Source organism: Miscanthus floridulus, chromosome 11 (assembly GCF_019320115.1).
Source record: "Miscanthus floridulus cultivar M001 chromosome 11, ASM1932011v1, whole genome shotgun sequence".
NCBI classification, from domain to species: Eukaryota; Viridiplantae; Streptophyta; class Magnoliopsida; order Poales; family Poaceae; genus Miscanthus; species Miscanthus floridulus.
Genome location: NC_089590.1, coordinates 53,936,273 through 53,960,916, shown reverse-complemented (window position 1 = coordinate 53,960,916; position 24,644 = coordinate 53,936,273). Strand labels below are relative to the sequence as shown.

Sequence of the window (24,644 nt, the reverse complement as noted above, 5' to 3'; positions counted from 1 at the left end):
TTCGGTCAACGAGCTTACGCTCAGGGACTGGACAAGATGATCATCGTCTGGGTGGTGGGACCACCTATTGGGCGGACTTCATCGCCAACCAACTGGTTAGACTGCTCGGCACTCACTCTTGCTCGGCGTTCACTTCGCTGCCGACCAGTTGGTTGGACTACTCATCGCATTGGCTTCATCGTCAGCTACGCTGGGGACTCCTCGGTGTTTGGATTCTTCAACTCAACGCTCACTTCGCCGCCGACCAGTTGGTTGGGCTGCTCGGTGCTTGTTTCTTCGTCAACCAACTGGTCGGATTGTTCGTCGCTTCATAGTTAGCTACGTTGGGGGCTTACCAGCTAAGCTAGGGACTCCCTTGGTGGTCAGATCTTGCTACGTCTCATCGATGTGCTATCAAGCTGCTCCATACTGTTCGGATCAGGGTGCTGATCTTGAGCAGCACGTCTGGGGTCTTGATACACGCATGTCAGATAACGTCGGCAAGCTTTCATTAAAAATTCTTTGACCCTGCTACAAGATGTCTTCAAAATTTTTCGGCGGGCTCGGGGACTACGTGTGTACGCGCCATCTCGTGATGATTGTATTTATTTCTACACTGGTTTCTAGCGACATTGGGGACTGGGCCAACACCTGAATACTACTACTTTGGACCCTGGCACCACGTGACTACTTCACCTACTACCAGGCTCGGGGACCAAATGGCTACACTTCACCTGGCGGTGAATGTAGTGCTTATTTCTTGATTTACCCTCTTTATTGACGGAGTCTAAGTGGCTACACTTCTCCTAAGGGGATTTTTTTTAATTTTATCTTAAGCCCCTTATATCCTTCTGGCAAGCCTTACTTGGCTCAGTCCGAGGTCTCCTAACCAGTTAAACTGGTCGGTATTGACTTTCACCGTCCAGGTCACCAGTTAAACTGGTCAGCTTTGATTTTCACCACCCAGGTCACCAGTTAAACTGGTCGGCTTCGATTTCCACTGCTCGGATCACCAGTTAAACTAGTCGGCTTCACGTCAAACTGGTCGGACTTGTTCAAGACGATGTTGCTCAAAGGATACAATGCGCTCAGGGACTAGCTGTGGAGGGTATAACCCTAGTTACCCACGGCAAGGGACATGGGCCGCACGGTTAGGGATGGTCCAGCCCACAAGATTCAAGACTTGCGGCGCACGGCACTGCTCGGCGTACACTGCAAGGCATCTAGAAGATCTGATCGGATATTACAGATATTGTAATCTAATACTTGCCATGTAACTGACTAGAATACTTTTCTTGTACCCTACCTCTCCAGAGTATATAAGGAGGGCAGGGGTTCCCTAGACGGCAGATCTGATCACACGCAATATCATACGATAGCCAATACAAACTAACAGACCACAGGTGTAGAGTATTAGACAGCCCAAACCTGTCTAACTCTTGTGTCTCTGTTATCTTCCTGTTCTTGATTACGCGCTCCTCTACCGATCAATCTATCTTCGTGAGATATCCCTCGGAGGACTATCGACGATATTCTGTGGATATGATCCAGTTGCATATACATATATACAAAGTGCTGCATATCTAGATATGATCCACACACATGCTGGTCGTTGTGGGTAGCCAGGTTCAAGACAAGCAACCAGCCAACCACCCATGCGCCGACACGTAAAAGAGTTAGCATAGACCGAGCTGGCGGACATGTCACCAACCGTGCTGTCCGTCAGATTTGCAACAACACACGGCGACCAGTAAATTATGCAACGCGCGTGTCTCTCGATCTGTTGCATGACATAATTAACTTCGTCTATAGGGTGCCATATCGCTGTTCATTAAGCTTTTTTATATATCTCCCTATCTTTCTCAAAGGATAACTTTTCTCTGATCGCTCAGCAGGCTTCAAAAGGTCAAGGACCGCCAAAAACAATGTACATGGATCGGGTATGATGGATTGATGGGCCGTTCAAGTTGCCATCTTATAATCCGCTAGCTAGCCACTTGCTAATGGAATAGTGCAGTGTGTACGTGCAACTGTGCATGTTACGTTGTCCGTCCTCTGGAACCTCCCAAAAGACGTGCCGATTTGACATATACAGAGAGAGCCAAATCATGCTCATGCATGTCCTGTGGCCATCATCCATCGCCTATTAGCAGCAACAACCGCCGGATGGAGCAATGGTCCATTTTTTGCTACCATGACTATCACAAGTAATCCCAATCATATGTGTATGGTGGTGGTGGTGGTGGTGGTCATTCTTGCTTTTATATAGTTTATTGTTGCATGATGCAAACTACTAATTCAGTCCACACAGCTGATGGCCATGTAGTTCTATTTGCTCGATCGATCCAGTAATCCTTGGTGCACGTGCGAGCTGGTGGCCCTGCCGTAGCCCCGTCTGCCTAGCAAAAGCGAGCATATGCACATGTTCCGGTCACTATAAGAAAAATAGTTTGTAGCAATGGTTTTTTTTAAGGTAGTATAACAGTAAGCCGTCCCTACAAATATGTCAATTTGTAGGGGCGGCTATTACCAGCCGCCCCACTGTGTTTGGCCCATGATCTTGACCGTTGATTTTGTGATCGGACGGTCATCAATACTCGCATCCCTTAGTAGAAACCCTAGCTGGATCCCGCCCTCTCCCGACTGGACGCCGCCCCTCTCTCCGTCCTTACTCCTCTCTAGTGCCACGGCCTAGGCCAACTGAGGCGACGGTGTGGCCATGGCCGGCTGAGGCGGCGACGCATGGAACAAGTGTCCTAGGGAGGCGTGGCGGCGGGGACTCGAGCAGAGCCACTGTCGATGCTGGAGAAGGGCCGTCTCACCTCGATTCGACCAAGGGCGGCGCGGGGGAGGGCCGCCCGACCTCGCTCCAGCCAGCCTGTCCTCAATCCGTCCTCGATCCGTCCAAGGTCGATGCGTAGGATGCCACCTGGCCTCGATCTGGCCGAGGGCGGCGCAGAGGATGGCGCGGAGGAGAGCCATCTGGGCTCGATCCGTCCAACGTTGACGCGGAGGAGGGTCGCCTTGCCTCGATCTAGCCAAGGGCGGCGCGGAGGAGAGCCGTCTTCTTCGAGTGCATCTGCAGCGACTTGACAAGGTTGGCCCGTCCAGATCGCGGCGGCGGCTTGGGCGGGGCATCCAGATCGTGTGCATCTGTGCTCCATTCGGGTACCCCTACTCCTCCCCATTCGTCCTTTGGATGGTTTGCTCTATGTCCCGCAATCACGTGCTTGATCTGTCTCATCAAACTACGCTGCAGGTGTGTGCCGCCCATGGCGTGTAGTGCTGCCGGGGGCTTGCGGATTAAGGTTTGCATCAAAATCTTGCTAATTAGTCGGCAATTCGGAAGCAATATTTTCAGTGTAATACTTGTCTGCTACTGGAAGTTAATTTTCTCTAGATTCTCAATACACTAGTCTGCATGTGGGGTGGGAGTTGGACCACAATTTTAATGGCATCACATAATTTGTTCCCATTCATTTTTGTTATGTGTTGTACTGGAGTAGTGGAGACACCACTTTGGAGAACATTCTTAGTTATGTGGCTTTTGCTTTTAGCACTTAGAATATGTAGTGTTGTGCAATTCACGTATGGAGATATTAAGAACTCAGAATTCAATAACTGCAAATTATTCAAGATGGCAAATTAATAGCTGCAAATAATTCCTTCAGTGATTGCAGACAGTCAAGAGTGACAAGGTGATTTTCCTGAAGCTGACGCCTCAGTCCAGGCCCTTTAAAGGCTCCAGCAACATCGCCTCCTATGTGATAGAATCTGTTGTTGCTGCTTTGAAAACTAACATTGCAGCAGGGCAGTGTTTATTTCTTTCACAAGGCTAATCATTAGATCAATATATATATTTTTAGATTGGACCTGTTAATCACTTGTAGCTTGCACGAACTGGATCTCTAATTGATTTGATTTCATTCCTTCAGGAAACTAGCCGCTGCTGTAAATACTAAAGATCACACTGGTTTTGTCGGACACTGTCCTGTCACCAGGTTTGCAAGCTAACACCTCACTACTAGTTACTACTTACCATCCTAGATCAAATTACCATATATATATATCAGGTTAATGAAGTAGTATGTCTTGCAATTTTGTCAGGAAATTCGCTGCAACATTGGCAAACCAACCTACTATTTCCCATCTGGTAAAAGTCATTACAGATATTCAGATTTTTGCTAGTTTGATAGTGTCTGTTGTTTGTTTTCGTAAAGTTTTCCATTATGGCATTATACAACTTAGAACTGATGTATGAGCCAGACTACGAATGCAATTCACTATATCCTTGTTGTCAGTTAGATAATTTTTTGATATATATGTTGCAACTTACGGTAAATATGGCCATTCAAATATGTGACCCGTGAAGTGTGAAAGGGCACCCATGGATAAACTTGTATATTGAAATTTCTAGTCCTTGCTACCTATCTTGAACGAGGCTTTCTTGTCCTGGACATGATATATATCCTCTCTTTGTGTTTGGATGAATGAGGCTTTCTTGTCCTGGACATGATATATATCCTCTCTCTGTGTTTGGATGAGTGTCTGTGTGCAGCACACAAACAACCTTGACAATCCTATTGGACTATCTAAAAATTAGGAGCTCTAGAAACTTACTATTTGTCTTGCCTTTAAATTCTTACTATGTGTGAGGAATCACTGTAGAAAAGTCAAGCTTATATACTACTGTAATTGTTAAGTTCACCATTGGATGCATCCTTAGTAGTGTATTCTTCCTTTTTTTACTGATTTTTAATTTAGTTGTTTTTTAAAGTGTATTTTTTCTTCATTGTAATAATACATTATTTGTAAACTATGCAAAAACATGTTTATATGCTTCAAAATTGAGATCTGCTTTCACTAAAGGACTCATGAGAACATCTAACAACTCCCAAAACCTACTACACAATTCAAGCAGATTTCGAGCTGCACAATTGCAGTGAAAAACATCACATTTCTTCTTTGTTATTGTATTTTTCCCAAAAAAAAAAACAAAACCAGAAATATGTAAAGAAACATGTTTCTTCATCTGCATCATAGTGAGAAATGCCATTAGTAGAGTTTCCTTCTCTCTCTCTATGGTTCATTAGTGTTTACTCAAAACAATTGTGCCTCATTTATAATTGCAATTGCACCTTCAGTGTGGTTGCTCAGTATCTAATATATTTACTATTGCATTTTGCAGAACTCTTTCCGGTTTGAAAGAGGGACTTGAAATCCTCAGTACCAACACCTTCGTGAGACTGAAAAGCTAGCTCTAGACCGTTGATAACAATATATATGGAATTTGACATTGGTCTTACCTTGTGGGATGGTTTGGACTTGTGGAACGAATTAGACTTGTGAATTATGTCTATTTAATGATGTATTGTACATATTCTTGTGAATTGGACTTGTAATGGTAGTTTATATAATGCTCTTGTGCGTGTGGTCAGATTTGAATTATATATATGTTTTGGTCAGTTTTGAATTATATGTATATATATATATATGTTCTGGTCGAATTTGAATTGTAAAATTGATTTTTTGTGTGAAAAATGTATTGTAGGGGCGGTTCTAAACTGAACCGTCCCTACAAACAGGTATTATAGGGGTGTCTGGTACTACAACTATCTTTACAAATCGATTTGTAGATGTGGCTTGTCTCTATAAATTGATTTGTAGGGATGGCTGATAACACCAGCTGTCTCTACAAATCGATTTGTAAGGATGGTCTGAGAACCGTCTCTACAAATACATGATTTGTAGAGACGGTATGGTAGAGGCGGTTGACCGAGCTGCCTCTACGAAGCCTCACTAGCCGCCCTAAAAACCACTCTACGAAGCCTCACTAGCCGCCCTAGAAACCATTCCTGTACTGGTGAGTGTTGCTGCTTGAGGAAGAGGCCAGCGCCAGCCGCCAGGGGTGACGTGGCAGTGCCGCATTCGACGACGAGCTTGTGTTTAACAAATCAGTGGTCGTTAACGATTTGATTATTACTGGGCTTTGTTTTCATTGCTATATGGTCTGTCATCGCCGTGTTTTGTTTTTGGGTCCATGTGGGAAACATATCCCTTTGAATCTTTGTTACGTTGTACCCATGATTGAGGTATTTAATTGCTAGCAAAAGGATACGCTTGTAAGCTGAGCTAATTTTAGCTGGTATAGCTCCTCTCATTATTACTCCATATGCGTAGAGAACGTATATGGCTAGTAAGCATAGTATAGGTTGTTTTTTTAGATTAAATATATGTTGGGGTTTGTTGTTACTACTAATTATTACTCCCTCCGTTATAAATTATAAGTTGTTTTAGCTTTTCTAAGTACATAGCTTTTGTTATGCACCTAGTTTGTTGTTAATAACGCTATTGTAGCTTCTACACTTTCTCTAGAGAGCAGGTTGGCGCGGCATGTGGCGATGAGGCTAGCGTGGTGCAAGGGGACGGCAGCATCGCTCATGGAGGGGAGGGAAGGAGGCAAGGCGAAGGTGGCGCGGTACAACGACGAGTGGTCGGCCGTGGCGCCGTGACGGATCAGTTGGGCATGCAGTGGGAGAAGAAGTGTGCGGGCAGGAGGAGCGTCCACCTGGTGGAGAAGAACATGTGTGCAGTGAAGATAATAAGTAGAGAAAAGGAAAAAGAATTAGGGAAGAAAAGAAGAAGAGACAAAATAGAAGGGTATTATAGACATTCTACCTTTTTCAACAACCAAGAGAAACTGGTCAGTTGGGCATGCAGTGGGAGAAGAAGCGTGCGGGCAGGAGGGGCGTCCACCTGGTGGAGAAGAACATGTGTGCGGTGAAGATAATAAGTAGAGAAAAGGAAAAAGAATTAGGGAAGAAAAGGAAGAAGAGACAAAATAGAAGGGTATTACAGACATTCTACCTTTTTCAACAACCAAGAGAAACTATTTTATCAACCATTTTTCTCAACGACCTTGTAGTGACAATAAAGCTAGGGCCAGAAATTAAAAGTTGTTTCATCAGAGAAGTTAAACGGGTCTGTAGTCAGTTTCAACGGAGTGGATGAAGCACAGTGTGACACGTGGAACACCTGCTTCACAGTCAGCAAGAACGACGACCCTCCTCCACTAGCAGCTGGGTAGCCTAGGCCTTGCAATGGTCCTGGTCCCAGTTAGAAAAGTTAGCATATTCGCTTGGTCACTTCGCAGTTCGTCCTTCAATCACAACACAAGTGCCGGCGTGCGGCAGTGTCCGTCGTCGTTGCCTCCACGATGAGCTCATGAGACCATGATTTCGTGCCTCTTTTTCCCTCAGGTACTACTAGTACTAGATCATCAGCCTGTTTGGTTGGCTGGTTCATATCGTTGCTGGTTCATAAAGAAGAACTGCTGGCTGGTTTGTGTGACAGAAAAATACTGTTCCGATTAAAAATTTACGATCGTTTACGACAAGCCACAGCATATCGCCGCTAATCACACGGCCGGGCCGGCGGCAATGATGCCCATGTGAACTTTGTTGCTACGTTGTGACGCGCGTTACTGCTTTGAGCATTTGGGTTGGTTGTCGTTCAACCCAAACTTTTGCTGCACTCAGGTCAAACTCTACTTTTATATAGCCTAGCCGCACAAGGGATTAGTGGTGGCCTTCCGGTCCCGTACGAGTCCAAAAGAAAGCGGGCCGGGGATGCACTGAATCGGGGCCGGGGCAAATGCAAATCTGTTGGCCGATCCAAGAAACAGCGAGCCCGGCCGGATCGGAGCTAGGCCGGTGAGTGACCACGCACGCACGCATAGACGGCGCTCGCGCGCGGCGCCGCAAAACGCCATGATCTCTCGCCTCTCGGCACCCCGGCCGTGCGCACTACTTAATTACTTTCGGTCGCGACTCATGCCTGTGAGCATTGACTAATCACGACGAACACATGCATGATGATCACGTCGTACGGCGGCATCACGGGGGAGCCAGCCGGCCGGCCGGCTTTTAATTCACCGACCGATCGGTAGATTAGCTTCGTAATGATGGATACTCAGGTTTGTTAAGACGGCCTAGCTAGCCCTGCCCTGCCATCGATCACTCGGTGGATATCGATATCGCGCTTTATTTCCATTCCATGGCGGTTGACGAGCAGTACGTAGTGGCTAGCTTTTGACCGGAGCTAATCTAAGCTACTAGCTGGAGCGGAGGAGCGGCTGCCCGCGCGCGCTTTGCGGTGGTCGAACCCACCGGCCGCGCCGCACGCAGCCACGCACGCACCAACCTTCCTCGAGCCACGCCCACGCCCACGCACGTCGCCGGCGGCCACGGCTTTACGCGGCCTAGCTAGCGCGGCAGCACGCATGCAGGCCACTGTGAAGCAATGCTGCCATGCCCCATGCATATACATGCGCGCACGCGTTGCTTTTGATCGACGATGGTCCACACGTATACCGTCGCAGCGGCGCGGGGGCGTGCGCGCGCGGCACGTCGTCACTGGTGCTGTGCTGTCTGCGCGCGCGCGGCGCGATTTGATCGAGACCGTCAACTATAAGCACCTATCATAGATTCACGATACGTATTCATGTGTATGTATATCTAATGTATGCGAGCAAGTACAATAATAATCTTGTAGCTAAGAAGAACTTGATTGTCCTATGCAAGCAACAAAGTTGGGCACAGGAGATAGCGGTCCACATAGCAAGTAGAAGATGAGAAATATGAAAGAGAATGTGGTACAAGAGTAAGAAGCAATGGCGAAGATATACTGTTGCTTGTGGGTGCGGGTGTACCCTAAAAAAATGAATAGCAAAATCAAAATTTTCATCATAGTTGCAACTCAAATCTTCGCACATACAAGGCAAACGTACCATCTCTAATTTGCTATAGCTCCATCACTGGTAATAAGTAGTATCGCATGGTAATAAAAATAATTTTGGCCCCGTTCGCTTTGCTGAAAAAAACACTGTTCCAGCTGATTTGTTGTGAGAGAAAAACACTGTTTTAACTAAAAAAACAAGCCAAAAAAGACGGATTACAAGAGAAGCGAACATGGCCTTTAATAGATAAATAGAAGACAACTATTGCATAGCTGGACTCTTACCATTTAACTGTAGCCAAGCATTTAGCTCTGTTATGGGGCATACTCTGAAAGAGTTATACTACTTTTTATATCCAACTATTACTTCTATATTTATGTACCATTTACATATGTTAGATGTATGTGCATAGACGCGTACTGTATTCTAATAAAGCTGTGGTAGATGTTCTCCATGAGACCTGTCGCTACTGGCGGTTGAATGGTTTGGACTTGGCTGAAATGAGGCGGGCGGGGGCATCGGTGAGGTGGAGTTATGCAAAGAAGTCCAAGACCATGATACGCTGTCACAGCCAGCCCAGTACTCTGGCGGCCCAGCCCACTTAACAGCCGAGCAGGCGAACGATCACGCACGCCGCCGCGCTCCGCTGGTCGCTGGTCAGCAGCAGTCAGCACGCCGCCCCGTCGGGAGTCGGGACTATTCTCTGGTGAGCTGGTGGTCATCCATCCTGTTCCTCGCTCGTCCTCGTCCTGCTCCCCTTTCCTTGGCCGGCTGGCGCGCGGAGTGGAGATCGACGGACTTTGAATTCCCTCTTTCCTTCTTTCCTGGCTTGCTTGGTTTGGACGCTCCATTCTTTCGAGTTCGTCGCGGATTTGATTCCTGTGTGGAGGGGGTAATATCGTGTAGCTCAATTGTCCCCTTGCTCCGCCGCGCGAAGCTCCCCACCATCCTGCCTGCGCAATCCATTTTGTTCGTACTGTCGTGTAGCCATTGGGCTCCTCGGAGGTGGAGATCTGGGCTGCCGTTTCCAGGTAAGCACCCTGATTTCCTTACTCTTTCTCTGCTACAAGTCCTGGGTAACTAATCTTCCTGATTTCACTGGGATTTCGCAGGACCCTGGGGCGCGTCCGCTGCGATGGGTCGAAGCACCTGGGCGGTTCGGTTGGCTTCCCTTCTCGCGTTTGGTTTGGTGCTCGGCTCCGTCGAGGCCAGCCTCGGGGATGTTGATCCGCGCTACAGGTGAGCTGCATCTCTGTGTGTACTAATGAGTTATGCACCAATTATTTTCTGTTGCCTAAGGCATGGAGCAAAATCTTGCTTCTTGTAGGACTAGACTAGGATTTCCGAGTTCATAGTCCCACTGCTGTTAGCTAGGAGTAGGTACTGTAAATCTTGGACATGACATAGCATCGATGGTCTGTTTATGCCATGTAAAGATAAAGATGCGCTACTCCCATGCTAGGTAGTTTGCTACATAGGAATATATCAAACTGAAATAGGGCTCCTCCAAAATAGATCAGATGCACATAGCTGAATCTGCAGTAAATGGTCATTTGATTAAGCAACACTTGCTTTCTATGCCAAGTGGAACGTATATCAGTGTCTTACTGTCTTGTGAGAAGAGATGTGAAGCAATAAGGGATGATCTTTACTAGAACAGCTTGATTGCGTGGTATTGTAAATTTGTAACAACAATTTGCTCGTAGGATCCTCCTAGCAAACATTACATCATCAACTTGGGAAGAAGAAGCTTGTTCTTAATTATTTCTTATTTGGACTTGATTGCATATTATGAATTAGACTTGCTTATGTACCTAGAAAAGCCAAAGCAACTTACAATTTGGGACGGAGGGAGTACTATTATGTGAGAATGCAATAAGATTTGAATTTATTGAATCGGACCCTATGAGTTATATATCGTGTTGGTGACTTCACTAGGCTGTGTATGGGCCTGTTTAGTTGGAGGCCTGAGCATTGAGCCTGAGAAAAAGCGCTGCCTGAAGGAAGCCTGAACCTTCGATGAGTTTTGCTAGGCCAGGCTGTACCATTTTTTGGTTGGTACTTGAGCCTGAGATTGAATTAAGTGTTACTGTACCTATGTGATGGTACAAAACTAAAATATTGCTAGCTCAAATTTTTGTTAGCTTAGATGTATAGGACTGGTACATACGATTTCCAAATATAAATACACCGTAATTTTAGAACATTTCACCCTTCATAGAGCATCATGTGTATGTATCCACTTTCCTGTGTTGAACTAGGGGGGAAGGCATATACAAGGTGAAGTGAGATATGAAATAGCTGTTAACAATGCCCTGAATGTGAGTAATGGGTGTGAGAACAACCAAACATGGTAAACAACCACCAGGGAATCAGGGATGCTACAGGCCAAACACATTGTCCTCAGAGTTCAATCCAAACAGACCCAACATGCGTGATGATGCTTGATACCTCATCAGCATGACTTCAAAATTCTAACTGCGTCAGCCTTTTAAGGACACTACTGTCCACTCCATTCTAGTGTTTTTTTAATTCCAGCATAGCACTTTCCAGAGCACTGCTGTAACAGAGTTGGAAGTGAATAATAACATGCTTTGTGGCAGTTTTTTTGTTATATGGACTCGCTCAGTCCCTTTTGTAAGGAATATGTGAGTTCCGGAAAAAGTCTACTATATAAGGCGCATGTGGCATCCCAAGAGTCATTAAGCGCAGGAATTAACGTTGTTGAAGCCAAGAGTTATTTGCATGGCGCCATACACCCAGTCCTGTAGACAAAGAAATCTTCAAACTTCTGGAGGCTAACTACTTATTAAGCGCGGCGTGGCTAATTCGGCGCGGCAGCTGTCATGAGTAAACCATCCTATGCACGAGCGCAATGTTCCTCATGAGCGTCTTGGTATCTGTATTTTAGGTTTCACGCCTTGGAAATCGGACATGAGGGAGTATCTAGTATTTCATAGCTAAATTGTAATTTTTATACCTGTTCATTTCTCATGCTTTGGGCATATGTTCTGCTCAAGGTCCAAAAGACAACTTATGCATTCTGTTCCTAGTTTTTTCGGATGAATTTCACTAGATTCGTGTTCGAGAAAATATTTTAACTAGATTTGTTATGTAAATTTGTAAGGAACAGATCTGTTCTATCTGAAGCTAATCCCAATGCCCAATGGTATCATTATGTTCTCTTTTCTTAATTTATAATGTTGATGGCATATATTATTTGATTTCATAAAAAGAAGTAGATCTATTTCTAAAAAGTAGGTAAACAACAGATAAAAGCAACGTACTGCAAAAGCATTGAGTCAGGGTGGTAGAGGCTAGTTGCCTGAAGGGAGTATTTGTGGCACGCTTGGTTTCCTGCTCTGTTGAGACACAGGGTTTCCTTTTTTTGTAATGCTAGTGTTATGGGTGTTGGGCCCAGGACGGCCCAGCCTGGGCCGGAGTGAACAGTACCCGCGGTACTGTAGCTCGGCCTATAGTGCCCTTGCTAAGGTAGGAATAAGGATTAAAGAGATTAGATTAGATCAATTAGAGGGATTTGATCAGTTAGAGATAGGATTGGATATGATTTGTTTTGATTTGGTTGGGCCTTCCTTAGGTGGCCAGGAGTCCTCTCTCTATCTAACGAGAGGTGATGTACTAAGAAGAGGGGCAATGAAGAAAGAACAAACAATCCAATTCCCCCAAATACTTAGTCTCCCTCCACGCTGACTTTGCTTGGCCATCTTCCTGGCAATGGTTATCCCCCAACCCCAAATGATCTAAGGATCATAACATATGTTGTTGGGGTAGGCATATTGTAAGATATGCCTAAAGGTATTATAATCCCTTTTCCTGTTGTGGTTATATTCCATGTTTGCAGTATTTATTTCCTGTAGGCTCCTTTCATTTTGCATATGCTACTACCAATATCACTCATGGAATTTGAAAGTGATTTTAGTAACATTTCACATTATTTAATTTCATGAAACACTAGCTGAATACATTTATATTTTCTTGGCTTCCCATTTACCATAAGTAAGATATGCACTGAAAAGCCACATTATTTGTCCATCCTCTTCGATTTCATGCTGAGCCCTTTGCTTTATGAATTACTTCAACTTACTACTATTAAGAGTTTATGAAAATCTTTATTCTTCTGATCAACCTTCAGAACTTGCGTGAGGGAGTGTCAAACTACAGGGATTATTGGGGAGAACGTCATCAGCCATTGTCAGTCCAAAGAGAACGATACTTCTGTTGGAGGCTCTTGGTATAACCAGGAGCAAATTTACATCCAGTGGAAACAACTGAACTGTAGGACAGACTGTTGCTACTTTTGCATGATGCAAAGAGAAGGGGAACGACAGTCACTTGGTCTGAGCCCCGTTAAATATCATGGAAAGTGGCCATTCTTACGTGTTTCTGTGTTCCAGGTATGCCTAGTTCTGACGAGATCCCGAGTGTGAAACAACTATTTCTATCATTAGTTCTCGGCGACGTCTCAACTAAATCTGACATGGTCTATCAGGAACCCCTTTCAGCTGCACTATCTGCTGTCAACCTACTGACGCACTTCACTGGCTGGCTTTCATTTTTCCTTCTAGTGAGTTACAAATTGCCTCTTAGAGCCCAGACCAAGAGAACTTACTACGAATATACTAGCTTGTGGCATATCTATGCAATCTTATCAATGAATGCATGGTTCTGGAGCACTATTTTCCATACTCGGTATGAAATTGCTCAGAGCCTTCAATATATTCTGCAATTTGGAGATATTTCTGTGATCTGTGATATCTAATTCATCATTCTTATTCTGTAGAGACATTGACTTGACTGAGAAATTGGACTATTCTTCACCTGTGGCCCTGCTTGGCTACTCGTTAATCCTTTCATTGCTAAGGGCTTTCAATGTCAAGGATGAGGCTACCAGGGTGATGTTTGCAGCCCCTATTTTGGCATTCGTTACGACGCACATCTTGTATCTTAACTTCTATGAGCTTGACTATGGTAAAGTATCTTTTCACCTGTTGCTAAACATTTGCCATCACTATACAAAGAATAATCTGACTTGTATATCAATTGCTTTGCTTTTAACAGATTTAGTAGTCTGCTGTAATCTCGTTTTACCATGTCTTTGTCTAGCTGTTTATCTGTTACCCAAAGCCATCAGAGAGTGTTCTCATACGATCTAGCAATGGTTTTCTTCCGTTTTGGTTCACAGAAACCGGCTGCCTCTGTGCAAACATATTTAGATATGCTACTCATATGTTTATCTGACGAATTTTTTATCAGGTTGGAACATGAAAGTTTGTGTGGTGATGGCTGTGGTTCAACTTCTGACGTGGGCAGTTTGGGCTGGTGTAAGCCGGCATCCATCACGGCTGAAGCTCTGGACAGTTGTTTTTGGAGGAGCACTGGCCATGCTTCTTGAACTCTACGACTTCCCTCCATACATGGGTTATGCCGACGCCCATTCACTGTGGCATGCAAGCACCATTCCACTCACCTATCTCTGGTGGAGCTTCATCAAGGACGATGCCAAATTCCGCACGTCAATGCTCATCAAGAAGGCAAAGTAATTAAGCAAAGGGGCTGCATTGTTAAGTTAGGTCTCAGAGGATCAGATTCCATGGTCTACACGAGGAACATTTTGTGTTGTGTGGTGGTGGTGGTGGTGGGGGGGTGTGGGTGGGGGGGGGGGGGGGGGGGGGGGGGGGGGGAGAGACCTCGGTACATTTGGTCCCTTGATGCTCCTGTCCCCAAAAGACATTCATCTTCATCCATTCACGGTTTTGGTCCACAAACTCAGCATATTCTTTAGGGCGCATGTTGTGCCATTACGATCTGTCCTTTTACTGACCTGAACGTGCGTGTATCCTGTGATTAAATCGGCATCTTGTCATTTTAGTACTGGTGGGAGATTTTGTCATCGCCGAATCAGTTTTGTGAAATCAGACAGAACAAACATCATCGATGTGTTTCCTATGATGTGTGGACCTTTGTAAATTCCAGAAGCCCCTGAAACGGAAGGCAGTAGTTGCCAGTTGGCATGAAGGGGGCCTGAATGCCTGCTATGCCAGTTGGCATCAAGGCAGTAGTAGGGCCTTGTTTAGATGCTATCCAAATTCCAATTTTTTTCACTCTCTCTCCATCACATCAATTTTTAGCCGCTTGCATGGAGTATTAAATGTAGGTAAAAAAAATAACTAATTACACAGTTTAGTTGGAAATCACGAGATGAATCTTTTGAGCCTAGTTGGTTCACGATTGGACAATATTTGCCAAATAAGACGAAAGTGGTACTATTTATCGGGTTCACTTTTTTTTTTTGCAAAGTGAACCAGGCTAGCTATCGCCCAGAAGCAAACTATTTGCAGCATGGGAATTTGGAAGGTGGGCTACTGGCTAGTGATTTATGTTTACCCGAAACATCTACGGGATTTGGGCCGTTTCTTGTGCGGTATCACGCAAATTGCTCTGAAATGTCTGTTGATCCGCTACTGTTCACGCTGGTACCATCAAGAAACGTGGTGGTGGTGCTTTTGATCCGCTACTGTTGCAGCGGTGCGCGTGCGGCACGTCACCGTGCTGTGTTCACGTGTGCTACCTCGCCAGGCAGTAGCACGGTAGCTGCTCGCGTGGCCTGGTACTCCTAGTTGGCACGCAACACGTGGGCGTCCGTGACCCCAGGCGCCTCGTCGAGTCGTCGTCATGCAGTTTGTGCAAAATCTTCTGCAAAAATTGAGCTTCGACGTGCATGCATTTGCATACGATCCCGATCGTGGGTTCGCCATGGGCCATGATGGCCAACGCCGCGTGACGTGATGCTTCGCACTCAGACCACTGGTCGGACTTGCATGGAAAATGGAATCATGGGTTTAGCACGTGTAAATGTGCAGATATAATTGCGAACACAAGGTTGACAAGTACCCTTGTGTGTTCGTTTTATGATGAGTGATTGTCAATGTGATCCACGAAGTAGGTTGAGTGGTGACTAATCCTACCATGGCGAAAGCTATGTGTGCGACATGTCTTTTGGCTTGTGTTGTGCAGGTGTAGAGCTCGGATGCGGTGGTCGACGGCGAGGTGAAGGTCAAGGAGGACGTGCCGTGCCGACAGACCGGGAGCGGTGAAGGACGGACGTGAGGCTTGGACCGAGGGACCCAGAGACCGGGTGACTAGCCGCGGTGGCTGACACTTGGGACATCGACAGGTGCAAGAAGACATGGAGTGACGGTGTTGACCGGGTCAAGACGGCGGACGCGCGAGTCGAGTGAGGCTCAGGAGGACTTGGCGGGCCGGCTGGTCGAGGATGGCGGTGACACGCATCGGATGGCGGGGGACGCGTATGGAGTACGCTACCCGCGGACGGTTTACGGGTTTGAGCCTCAAAACCCGGGCGGAGGTTCCGAGGAGGGACGGACGGCACGTGGCGGCATCGGGGAGTTCGCGTCGAGGCGAAGCTACCGGTGAGTAGGTGCGGTGGCCGTCGGATCAAGATTACACCGGGTTGGACAACAACGCCCTTGGGCTTAGCGGTTCAACTCATTTGTATCCAGGGGCAAAACTGGGAATGGGTAATAGCCCTGTTAAATAGGATGAGGGAGCCCCCATCTCCCTTGCCTCTCTTTCATTTTTCTTTTTCTCCTTTTAGACTTAGGGTTTCTTGTTCTTGAGAGAGGTCCCCCAAACTGAAAAATTCGTGGGTGTATTCTGTGATATCTGGTGTGGGAATGGAGGCCCGAATCCTCCAGTTGTCCTCCGGGATTCAGTGATTTTGTGTGTGATTTTTGTTGCTCTTGTTTTCACTGTGTTCATCTTTTTTCGTTCTTTCCCGTGATCTGAAATTTCCATGGATTGACCAAACTTTGGGCGATGATTTCTTAGGGATAGCCCATCTACTGCCTTCGGATTACCTGGATTCGTTTTCGTGGCAGTTGGATTTGGCTTGGGTCATAAATCGAGAAGTTTTGTGTCCGCCTGTTGTTCTGTTCTTGCAGCGTGACTTCTCTGTTCTTCGTTGTTCTTCACGTGGGGATGTGTTTCAGCTGCAGCGCTACCAGAGCCGGTGCGGAAGCGCCAAGCTTGCTTGTTTGAGCAGCGCCTGCTCTGACCGTTTGATTCATTGCTGCCTGTCTCTCCCCTCAGTTAATTCTTTCAGTTCGTGTTGTGGTATCCAGCAGCCGTACGCAGAGCACCAGAGGAAGCGATGACCACTCATGGGTACTGCATCTCTTGAGCAGATCGGCGTACACTGCCTGTGCGTCGAGCAGATTACCGGTGGTGGCCTCCCCTTCCATGCTTGTAGTATCTCTTGTCTGATCTCTTGCAAGTAACGCCATCATGGACAGAAGCAAGAGATTCGCGTGATCGTGATTTGCTTTTTCCAATTTATGAGTAGTCACTTTCGATCTACAGGAACCAAGACTTTCTTTGATTATTAAATCATTGTCATGGTTGTAGTGGACTACTGGCATTCATTTGGCTGGTGGAGTACTACTTGCGAGCTGCATTGTTCTCGTTCCATCAGTGCAGCACTTGTTTAGATCTCGTTCTTGCAGGATTGGTAATCGCTCCAGTATACAGGCAGTGAGTTTTTGTAGGAGCCGTTCCTAGCCGTGTGGTTTTGCTGCAGTACTGTTATCCAGTTGCAAAAATAGAGTGTGCCGGTCTAGATTTTTGTTTATCTAAAATTTGCGTGTTTGAGCTTCGATTTGACTTTCGATTGTTGCGATTGGCTTTGTGGTGTCCCGCTGTGTTCTTAGAGAATATCCACCCACTCATTTGGGTCATGGATATCATGGTGTTTTATTTGCACGTTTGGCGGTGAACTTGGGACAGTGGCCGAAATATTTCACGAGAAATTTTACGGCTCCCATTCACCCCCCCCCTCTGGTCGCCATTTCCGGTCCTTCAATTGGTATCAGAGCCGGTTAAGGATCATTCCACCTTAATCGGTCCGTGATCCACGAAGGCGACATGGAGCGTGGTTCTGGCAAACCACCGCACTTTGATGGGTCAAACTATCCTTATTGGAAGATCCGCATGTCTGCGCATCTCCAGGGGATTGATTGGCTCGTCTGGGAAATTTGCGAGGATGCTACTTACGTTGTGCTCCCTACCGCGGCCCGTACCACCCAGGATCACAAGGATCGGCACAACGCAAATAGCAAAGCTCGCAGTGTGCTTTTCTCGAGTCTTTCGCTTTCTGAGTTCGAGCGTGTCTCCGATTGTACTACAGCTCGAGAGATCTGGGTGAGGCTTCAGAGCTATCACGAGGGGACCGCACAGGTCAAGACCAGACTCTACGAGACGTACAAGCGCGAGTACGAGAACTTCTCTCAGCTTGATGGCGAGTCCATCGATGCCATGTTTTCCCGCTTTCAGACTATTGTCAACAAAATGAAAGCGAACAAGGCCAACCTACCTTATAGTGATCATGAGAGGGCGCTCAAGCTTCTCTATGCCCTTGATCGAAAGGTATGGGATGTGAAGGTGTCGGCGATCATCGAGTCCGCCAACTACGACACCCTCACCGTTGACGAGCTTTTCAGCAAGCTCAAGTCCACAGAGATCGACTACCAAACCCAAGCCAAGCTCAAGAATCCCTCTGCACCAACCATGGCTTTGGTCTCAGGTAGTGGTTCAAGTTCATTGACTAACCCTTCACAAGCTTCTTTCTCTTTGTCGTGCTTGATGTCAGTCACAGAGGAGCAGCTAGAGTCTCTTGGGGATGATGAGTTGGCACTCGTCATCAGTCGGTTCTCTCGGTTTCACAACAACCGTTTGAATCGCCGACGCAGTAGTGGCCCGAAGGAGGGATGCTATGGATGTGGAATCCGGACCACTTCGTCGCGCACTGCCCCAAGAAGAAGCCCTTCACCAACAAGTACGACTCCGGCAAGCGCAAGGATAAGCGCGACTACACCTCCGGCAAGCACAAGGCCAAAGGCGGCTTCGACAAGGAGGCGATCAAGAAGGCGTGCCGCAGGAAGGCCAAAGCTCAAGAACGCGCCTTCCTCGCCTCCCTCAGCGACCTCGACGACGACTCCGACGATGATCACTCTTCTTCTCCCTCGACCGACGATGAGTCCGAGAAGAAGCGCGAGGACAAGCTCAACGGTCTCTGCTTTGTTGCCGGTGCAAACCGTGGTGGGTTTTGCACTATGGCGGTTGACGGTGGAGCAAAGCTCAAAAAGGACGTCGACGTCGACGACGACGAAAATGAGGTACCGCCCACACTTGACTCACTTATGCTTGAGCTTGATACTATGAATGATACATTGATGAGTCAAGATAAGTTGCTTAAGCGTGCTGCTCGCGAGAGAAAAGAGTTTAAGGACCAGCTAGAGGTTGCTTTGAAGGAGTTGGAGCTTGCCAAGAGTGGTGTAGTGGTGTCAGAGGAGGAGGAGTGCGATGAGTGCGCTATACACATGTCTAACCTCTCTGACTTGCAATCCAAGTATGTTGTTTTGCTTGATGAATGTGATGAGTTGAAGTCTCGTTCTGGGTTGCTCGGTGCGTGCAAGTCTTGCTCAGGCTTGCAATCTGAGTTGGCAGAGAAGGTTGCCAAACTTGCTGAGTTTGAGAAGGCCAACTTAGATAGCACCACCACTACATGTGTTCGATGTGAAGCTTTGGTGTTGGAGCTTGAGTCCTGCAGGCACGACAAGATGGGAACCGAGGAAGAAAACACACAACTTCGGTCCATCTTGAGCTGGGTGTCGTGCAGTGAGCCCCAGTTGGGCATGATGGTGAGCCAGTTCAAGCGGGGAACTGACTCATCGGGAGTAGGCTTTGCTATAGGTGGGAAGGGTGAGCATGTCTATGGCAAGGTTGGTGAACATAGTGGTTTGAACCCAAGTGAGAAACCCACCAACACTCCCAAATTGATCAAGATTCCTCCACCAGAGCCTACCAAGCCTATGATCAAAGATGGTGTGTTTGAAGAACCACCAAAAGCTCCACCATCCAAGCAAGTTTGGGTTCCCAAACCGAACCACTTTCGGAACTCACTCGATACTCTACCCAACATCTCTAGTGCACCCCTTCCTAAAGCCAAAAAGCCTCAGAGAGTGAACCACACCCACAAAAGAGTGAGTCAACCACCACCCAAGAGAGAGGTGAGGTACCACTGTGACTATTGCCATAGAGATGGTCATTTGGCTGAGTTTTGCTTTAGGAGGAAGAGAGATGAGCGACGCGAGTACGAGTTGAACAACCGGAACATGTACCGTCCTCCACATGGCGTACATGTACCACCTGTTCAGAGGCACAGTGTTAGGCCTAGAGGTGCAATGCCTCAAGGTGCTAGGCCTCAGGTGGCGAGACCGCGAGGTGGTCGTGCCCGGCGTGGCCCAAGTCATGATCAATATGACTCTGGACCTCGCGATCGTGGTTTTCAGTCCCGCACTCCTAGCAGACCACGTTTCCCCCCACGTGGTGATCGCTTCTCTCAAATGGGACATGGCATGTATGGTGTTTTTCCTAACACTTTTCCAGGGCAAATGACTCAACACTGGTATTCTCCTCATTTCACTAACCCCAGTGTTGTGCCATTTGCTCACCCCCTGTCTTTCTATTGATGCAGAGCGGAGGCCTGGAGAACACGTGGCTTGTTGATTCCGGCTGTTCGCGTCACATGACCGGAAGTTCCAAATGGTTCTCCAGCCTCGACCCCATGCAATACAAGGAGTACATCACATTTGGGGACAATAGCAAAGGTAAGGTGCTGTCTCGTGGGACCATTCGGGTCAATGAGTCTTTTATCTTGAAGGACGTTGCTTTGGTTTCAAGCCTGCATTTCAATTTGCTCTCTGTTTCGCAACTCCTTCAAGATGGGTTTGAGGTGCGCTTTAAGACTGGACTTTCTCGTGTGCTTGATTCTCAGGGACATCTAGTTTGTCAGATCGTTCCTTTTGGCCGAGTTTTTAGAGCTGATTTCTCTCAGTGTTTTGGTTCTTCCCGTTGTTTGGTTGCCGGATCTTCTTCTGATTTGTGGAAGTGGCATAGGAGACTTGGTCACTTGAGCTTCGATCTCCTAGTGAGGTTGAGTTCTCTTGACATGATCCGAGGATTGCCCAAACTTAAGTTTGAGAAGGATCTGGTATGCCATCCCTGTCGCCATGGGAAGATGGTGGCCGCTTCCCATCCTCCAGTGACTCAGGTCATGACCACGAGACCCGGTGAGCTACTCCATATGGACACTGTTGGTCCGGCTCGGGTTCGGTCAGAGGGAGGGAAGTGGTATGTTCTTGTGATCGTGGATGATTTTTCTCGCTATTCTTGGGTGTTTTTCATGGAGGGCAAGGACGAAGCGTTTTCTCATGCTCGTGACTTGATCTTGAGGTTGCAAACTGAGTTACCAAAGAATGACATACGAGCTATCCGCAGTGACAATGGCACTGAGTTCAAAAACTCACAGTTTGACACCTTCTGTGCTTCTTTGGGTCTTGAACATCAGTTTTCTTCGCCCTATGTCCCTCAGCAGAATGGTGTTGTTGAGCGCAAAAATCGGACTTTGGTTGAAATGGCCAGGACGATGCTCGATGAGCATAGGACTCCTAGGCGTTACTGGGCCGAAGCCATCAACACCGCCTGCCATGTTTCAAACCGCATTTTTCTTCGTGCTTTCTTGAAGAAGACATCCTACGAGTTGCGGTTTGGGCGTCCACCCAAGGTGAGTCATTTTCGAGTCTTTGGTTGCAGGTGTTTCATTCTTAAGCAAGGTAATCTTGACAAGTTTGAATCTAGATCTTCGGACGGTATATTTCTCGGTTACGCTTCTCATTCACATGCGTACCGTGTGCTTAATCTTGAGACTAACCGTGTCGTGGAGACTTGTGAAGTCACCTTCGACGAAACCATGCCCTCTTCTGTTTCCGTCTTTGAGCGTGCAGGTGATGAAGAGATGGGTGACAGCATTTTCATTGAGGACGACGACGACGCCGATTGGGATGATCCCAAGCCATCTCAACCAGCTGCACCGATTGAGCCAGCTTCAACTACCTCGGCTCACGGCCCCGAGCCCTCCACCTCTACTTCATGGGGTCCGTGCGAGCCGCTTCCTCAATCGACTGAGGAGGCCCCAGTTGTGGATGAGGGGGAGGCGACTTCGTCTTTGGGTGCACCTCGACACATCCAGCGACGCCATCCTCCTCAGACCATGATTGGCGACATCGATGAAAGGGTAACGCGTTCCAAGTCTTATCATATTTCCCATTTCGCTCATTCTGCTTTTGTAGCGTCTTTTGAGCCTCGAGATATTGGACACGCACTATCTAATGCCGATTGGGTTAATGCTATGCACGAGGAGTTAGAGAACTTTGAGCGGAATCAAGTGTGGGTTTTAGTTCCACCTCCACCAGAGTGTCACCCCATAGGTACAAAGTGGGTTTACAAGAACAAGCAGAGTGAGGATGGGGTGGTGGTGAGAAACAAGGCGAGATTAGTGGCTCAGGGTTTTTGCCAAAAAGAGGGAATAGACTATGAAGAAACCTTTGCTCCTGTTGCCCGTCTAGAAGCCATTAGGATTCTTTTAGCATTTGCAGCTTCGAAAGGGTTCAAGCTGTATCAGATGGATGTAAAGAGTGCCTTCTTGAATGGGTACATAGAGGAAGAGGTTTATGTGAGGCAACCCCCTGGCTTTGAAAATCCAAAGTACCCCAACCATGTTTTTAAACTCCACAAAGCCTTGTATGGTTTGAAACAAGCCCCGAGAGCCTGGTATGAGCGTTTGAAAGCTTTCTTGCTTGATAAGGGTTTTAGGATGGGTTCCGTAGATAAGACTTTGTTCCTCCTCAAGCAAGGCATAGACATCCTTTTGGTTCAGATATACGTGGATGATATAATCTTTGGTGGCTCTTCTCATGCTCTTGTTGCCAAGTTTTCAGATACTATGAGCAGGGAATTTGAGATGAGCATGATGGGCGAATTGACTTTCTTCCTCGGGCTGCAAATCAAGCAAACTCGTGAGGGGACGTTCGTGCACCAAGGCAAGTACACCAAGGATGTGCTCAAGAAATTTGATATGGGTGAGGCCAAGCCTCTTTCGACGCCCATGTCAACCACGACGGCCCTAGATGAGGACAAGGAGGGAGAAGCCGTGGACCAGAAGGAATATCGAAGCATGATCGGGTCCCTGCTGTACCTAACGGCGACAAGACCAGACATCCAGTTCGCAGTCTGCTTGTGCGCGCGCTTTCAGTCTTCTCCGCGCACGTCTCATCGTCAAGCCATCAAGCGGATCCTCAGGTACCTTCGTTTCACACCCGAGTTTGGTCTTTGGTTTTCAGCCTCCTCCTCTCTTTCTCTTTGTGGGTATTCTGATGCGGATTATGCTGGTTGTCGTGTTGAGAGGAAGTCCACTTCGGGGACTTGTCAGTTTCTTGGATCTTCTCTTGTGTCTTGGTCTTCTCGCAAGCAGTCTAGCGTCGCCCAATCCACCACAGAAGCTGAGTATGTTGCTGCTGCTGCTTGTTGTTCCCAGTTGCTTTGGATGATAGCTACTTTGAGAGACTTTGGGTTAGAGTTTAGGCGAGTGCCTTTGTTTTGTGACAGCACCAGTGCCATAAGTGTAGCCAAAAACCCAGTCCTTCACTCAAAGACAAAGCACATAGAAGTTCGCTTTCACTTCTTGCGTGACCACTATGAGAAAGGTGATATCGATCTGCACCACATTGATACCCAAAACCAGCTCGCAGATATCTTCACCAAACCACTTGACCAAGCCCAGTTTGCTCGCTTGCGAGGGGAGCTTGGAGTTTGTTTCCCTTTTTAGAGGAGGGAAACTTTGGTTGTTGTATTCTAGTTTTGCTTTTCTTTATAGTTTAGCCTTTGTTTTTGTTTTTATATCATACTTGCATATCATATCATCATGTATCATATTGCATTCTGAGCTTCATCATTATAGTAGCTAGATTGACACTATGCTCTTGTTGGGGATGTTATGGATATACATGATGTGCTTTTAGCTTAGGCTCCTCTTGATCAATTGATGCATGTTATGAGCTAAGCTTGTTTTCCAAACTGTGAACTTGATTAAAACTTGTTGAAACATGAAATGTGTTCACCACTACTTGTGGCACTAGCATGTGTAGAATGTGTTGAGATCTTTTTCTTGCTTCATGTATATGCTTAGTTGCTATGGCTCATACCTTGAGTTACACACTTGCTTGAGAAACTTGAATTTGTGCTAAAACTTGAAAATCAAACTCAGTGATTTGAAAAGATCGGGATGGGTCTGTACTATCCTATGTCAGAGTATCGAGACAGCTCCAAATTGCACTTATTGGTGAACTTGAGCTCTGTAATGGATACCGAGATCATTGTCTTAAGCTTCTGATTGCCTTTGGCATAGGCTTCACATGGTCGCTAAGTCAGGTTTTGATGGCACAGATAACCTCCCGCACACACTTGTCTGACAAACTTTGGTAATAAGCTGCATAACTCTGATAAATTTCAATTGGTGTCTAAAATTTGATCAAACCACAAGTTTGTCTCATGACATGATGTGTGAACTTTGTTTGGGGTAGTTCACTTTGCATACATGTGTAGCACAAGGTCGATCTCCTATCTATTTTTGCTATGTGTTCCTTTGGTGGTGAACCCTCTTTTAAAATTGCTCAAACTTGATCAAAATTGCTTAAATGCCATATTTCGTCTCATTTGGTCACTTTGAGCATTTGCTAGCACTTGTATGTGTTGCTATATATACATGACAGCATCAACTAGAGCCTCTTTTCAATCTACTTACTATAATCTTGAAGCTTCTGCATTCGTGCATTTTTGCATTCATAGCATGATTTGAGGGGGAGATGCAATCTTTGGCTCTAGCTTGATAAGTGCATGTGTCAACAAGGGGGAGAAGTTTTCCACACTCACAATGACACAAGGGGAAGAAACTTCTAATTTCAAACTTCCAATTTCACCTAAAGTTGAGAGATAT

General features: G+C 46.6%; 1 protein-coding gene and 1 long non-coding RNA gene across 2 annotated transcripts; both read left to right on the top strand.

The window, feature by feature from the left end:
* The first annotated feature begins 2,559 nt into the window (after nt 1-2,559).
* LOC136493121 (uncharacterized) lies at nt 2,560-5,414 on the top strand. The gene is made up of 5 exons (XR_010768307.1): nt 2,560-3,147; nt 3,239-3,287; nt 3,651-3,980; nt 4,087-4,132; nt 5,168-5,414. It is a non-coding gene; the product is annotated as an uncharacterized lncRNA (long non-coding RNA).
* A 3,949-nt stretch (nt 5,415-9,363) lies between these two features.
* LOC136493120 (uncharacterized) lies at nt 9,364-14,353 on the top strand. Its single transcript, XM_066489161.1, has 6 exons — nt 9,364-9,747; nt 9,829-9,955; nt 12,870-13,131; nt 13,227-13,426; nt 13,518-13,705; nt 13,991-14,353. Exons 2-6 carry the CDS (start codon nt 9,852-9,854, stop codon nt 14,275-14,277), a joined length of 1,041 nt encoding a protein of 346 aa, XP_066345258.1. The 5' UTR covers nt 9,364-9,747; nt 9,829-9,851; the 3' UTR covers nt 14,278-14,353.
* The last annotated feature ends 10,291 nt before the right edge of the window (nt 14,354-24,644 follow it).

Excerpts from the sequence above, each read along its gene's own strand:
- LOC136493120 (XM_066489161.1), top strand. The coding sequence starts at position 9,852 with ATGGGTCGAAGCACCTGGGCGGTTCGGTTGGCTTCCCTTCTCGCGTTT. Across the intron at positions 13,132-13,226 it reads TACGTGTTTCTGTGTTCCAG|GAACCCCTTTCAGCTGCACT; the intron begins GTATGCCTAGTT and ends ATGGTCTATCAG. Across the intron at positions 13,706-13,990 it reads CTTCTATGAGCTTGACTATG|GTTGGAACATGAAAGTTTGT; the intron begins GTAAAGTATCTT and ends ATTTTTTATCAG.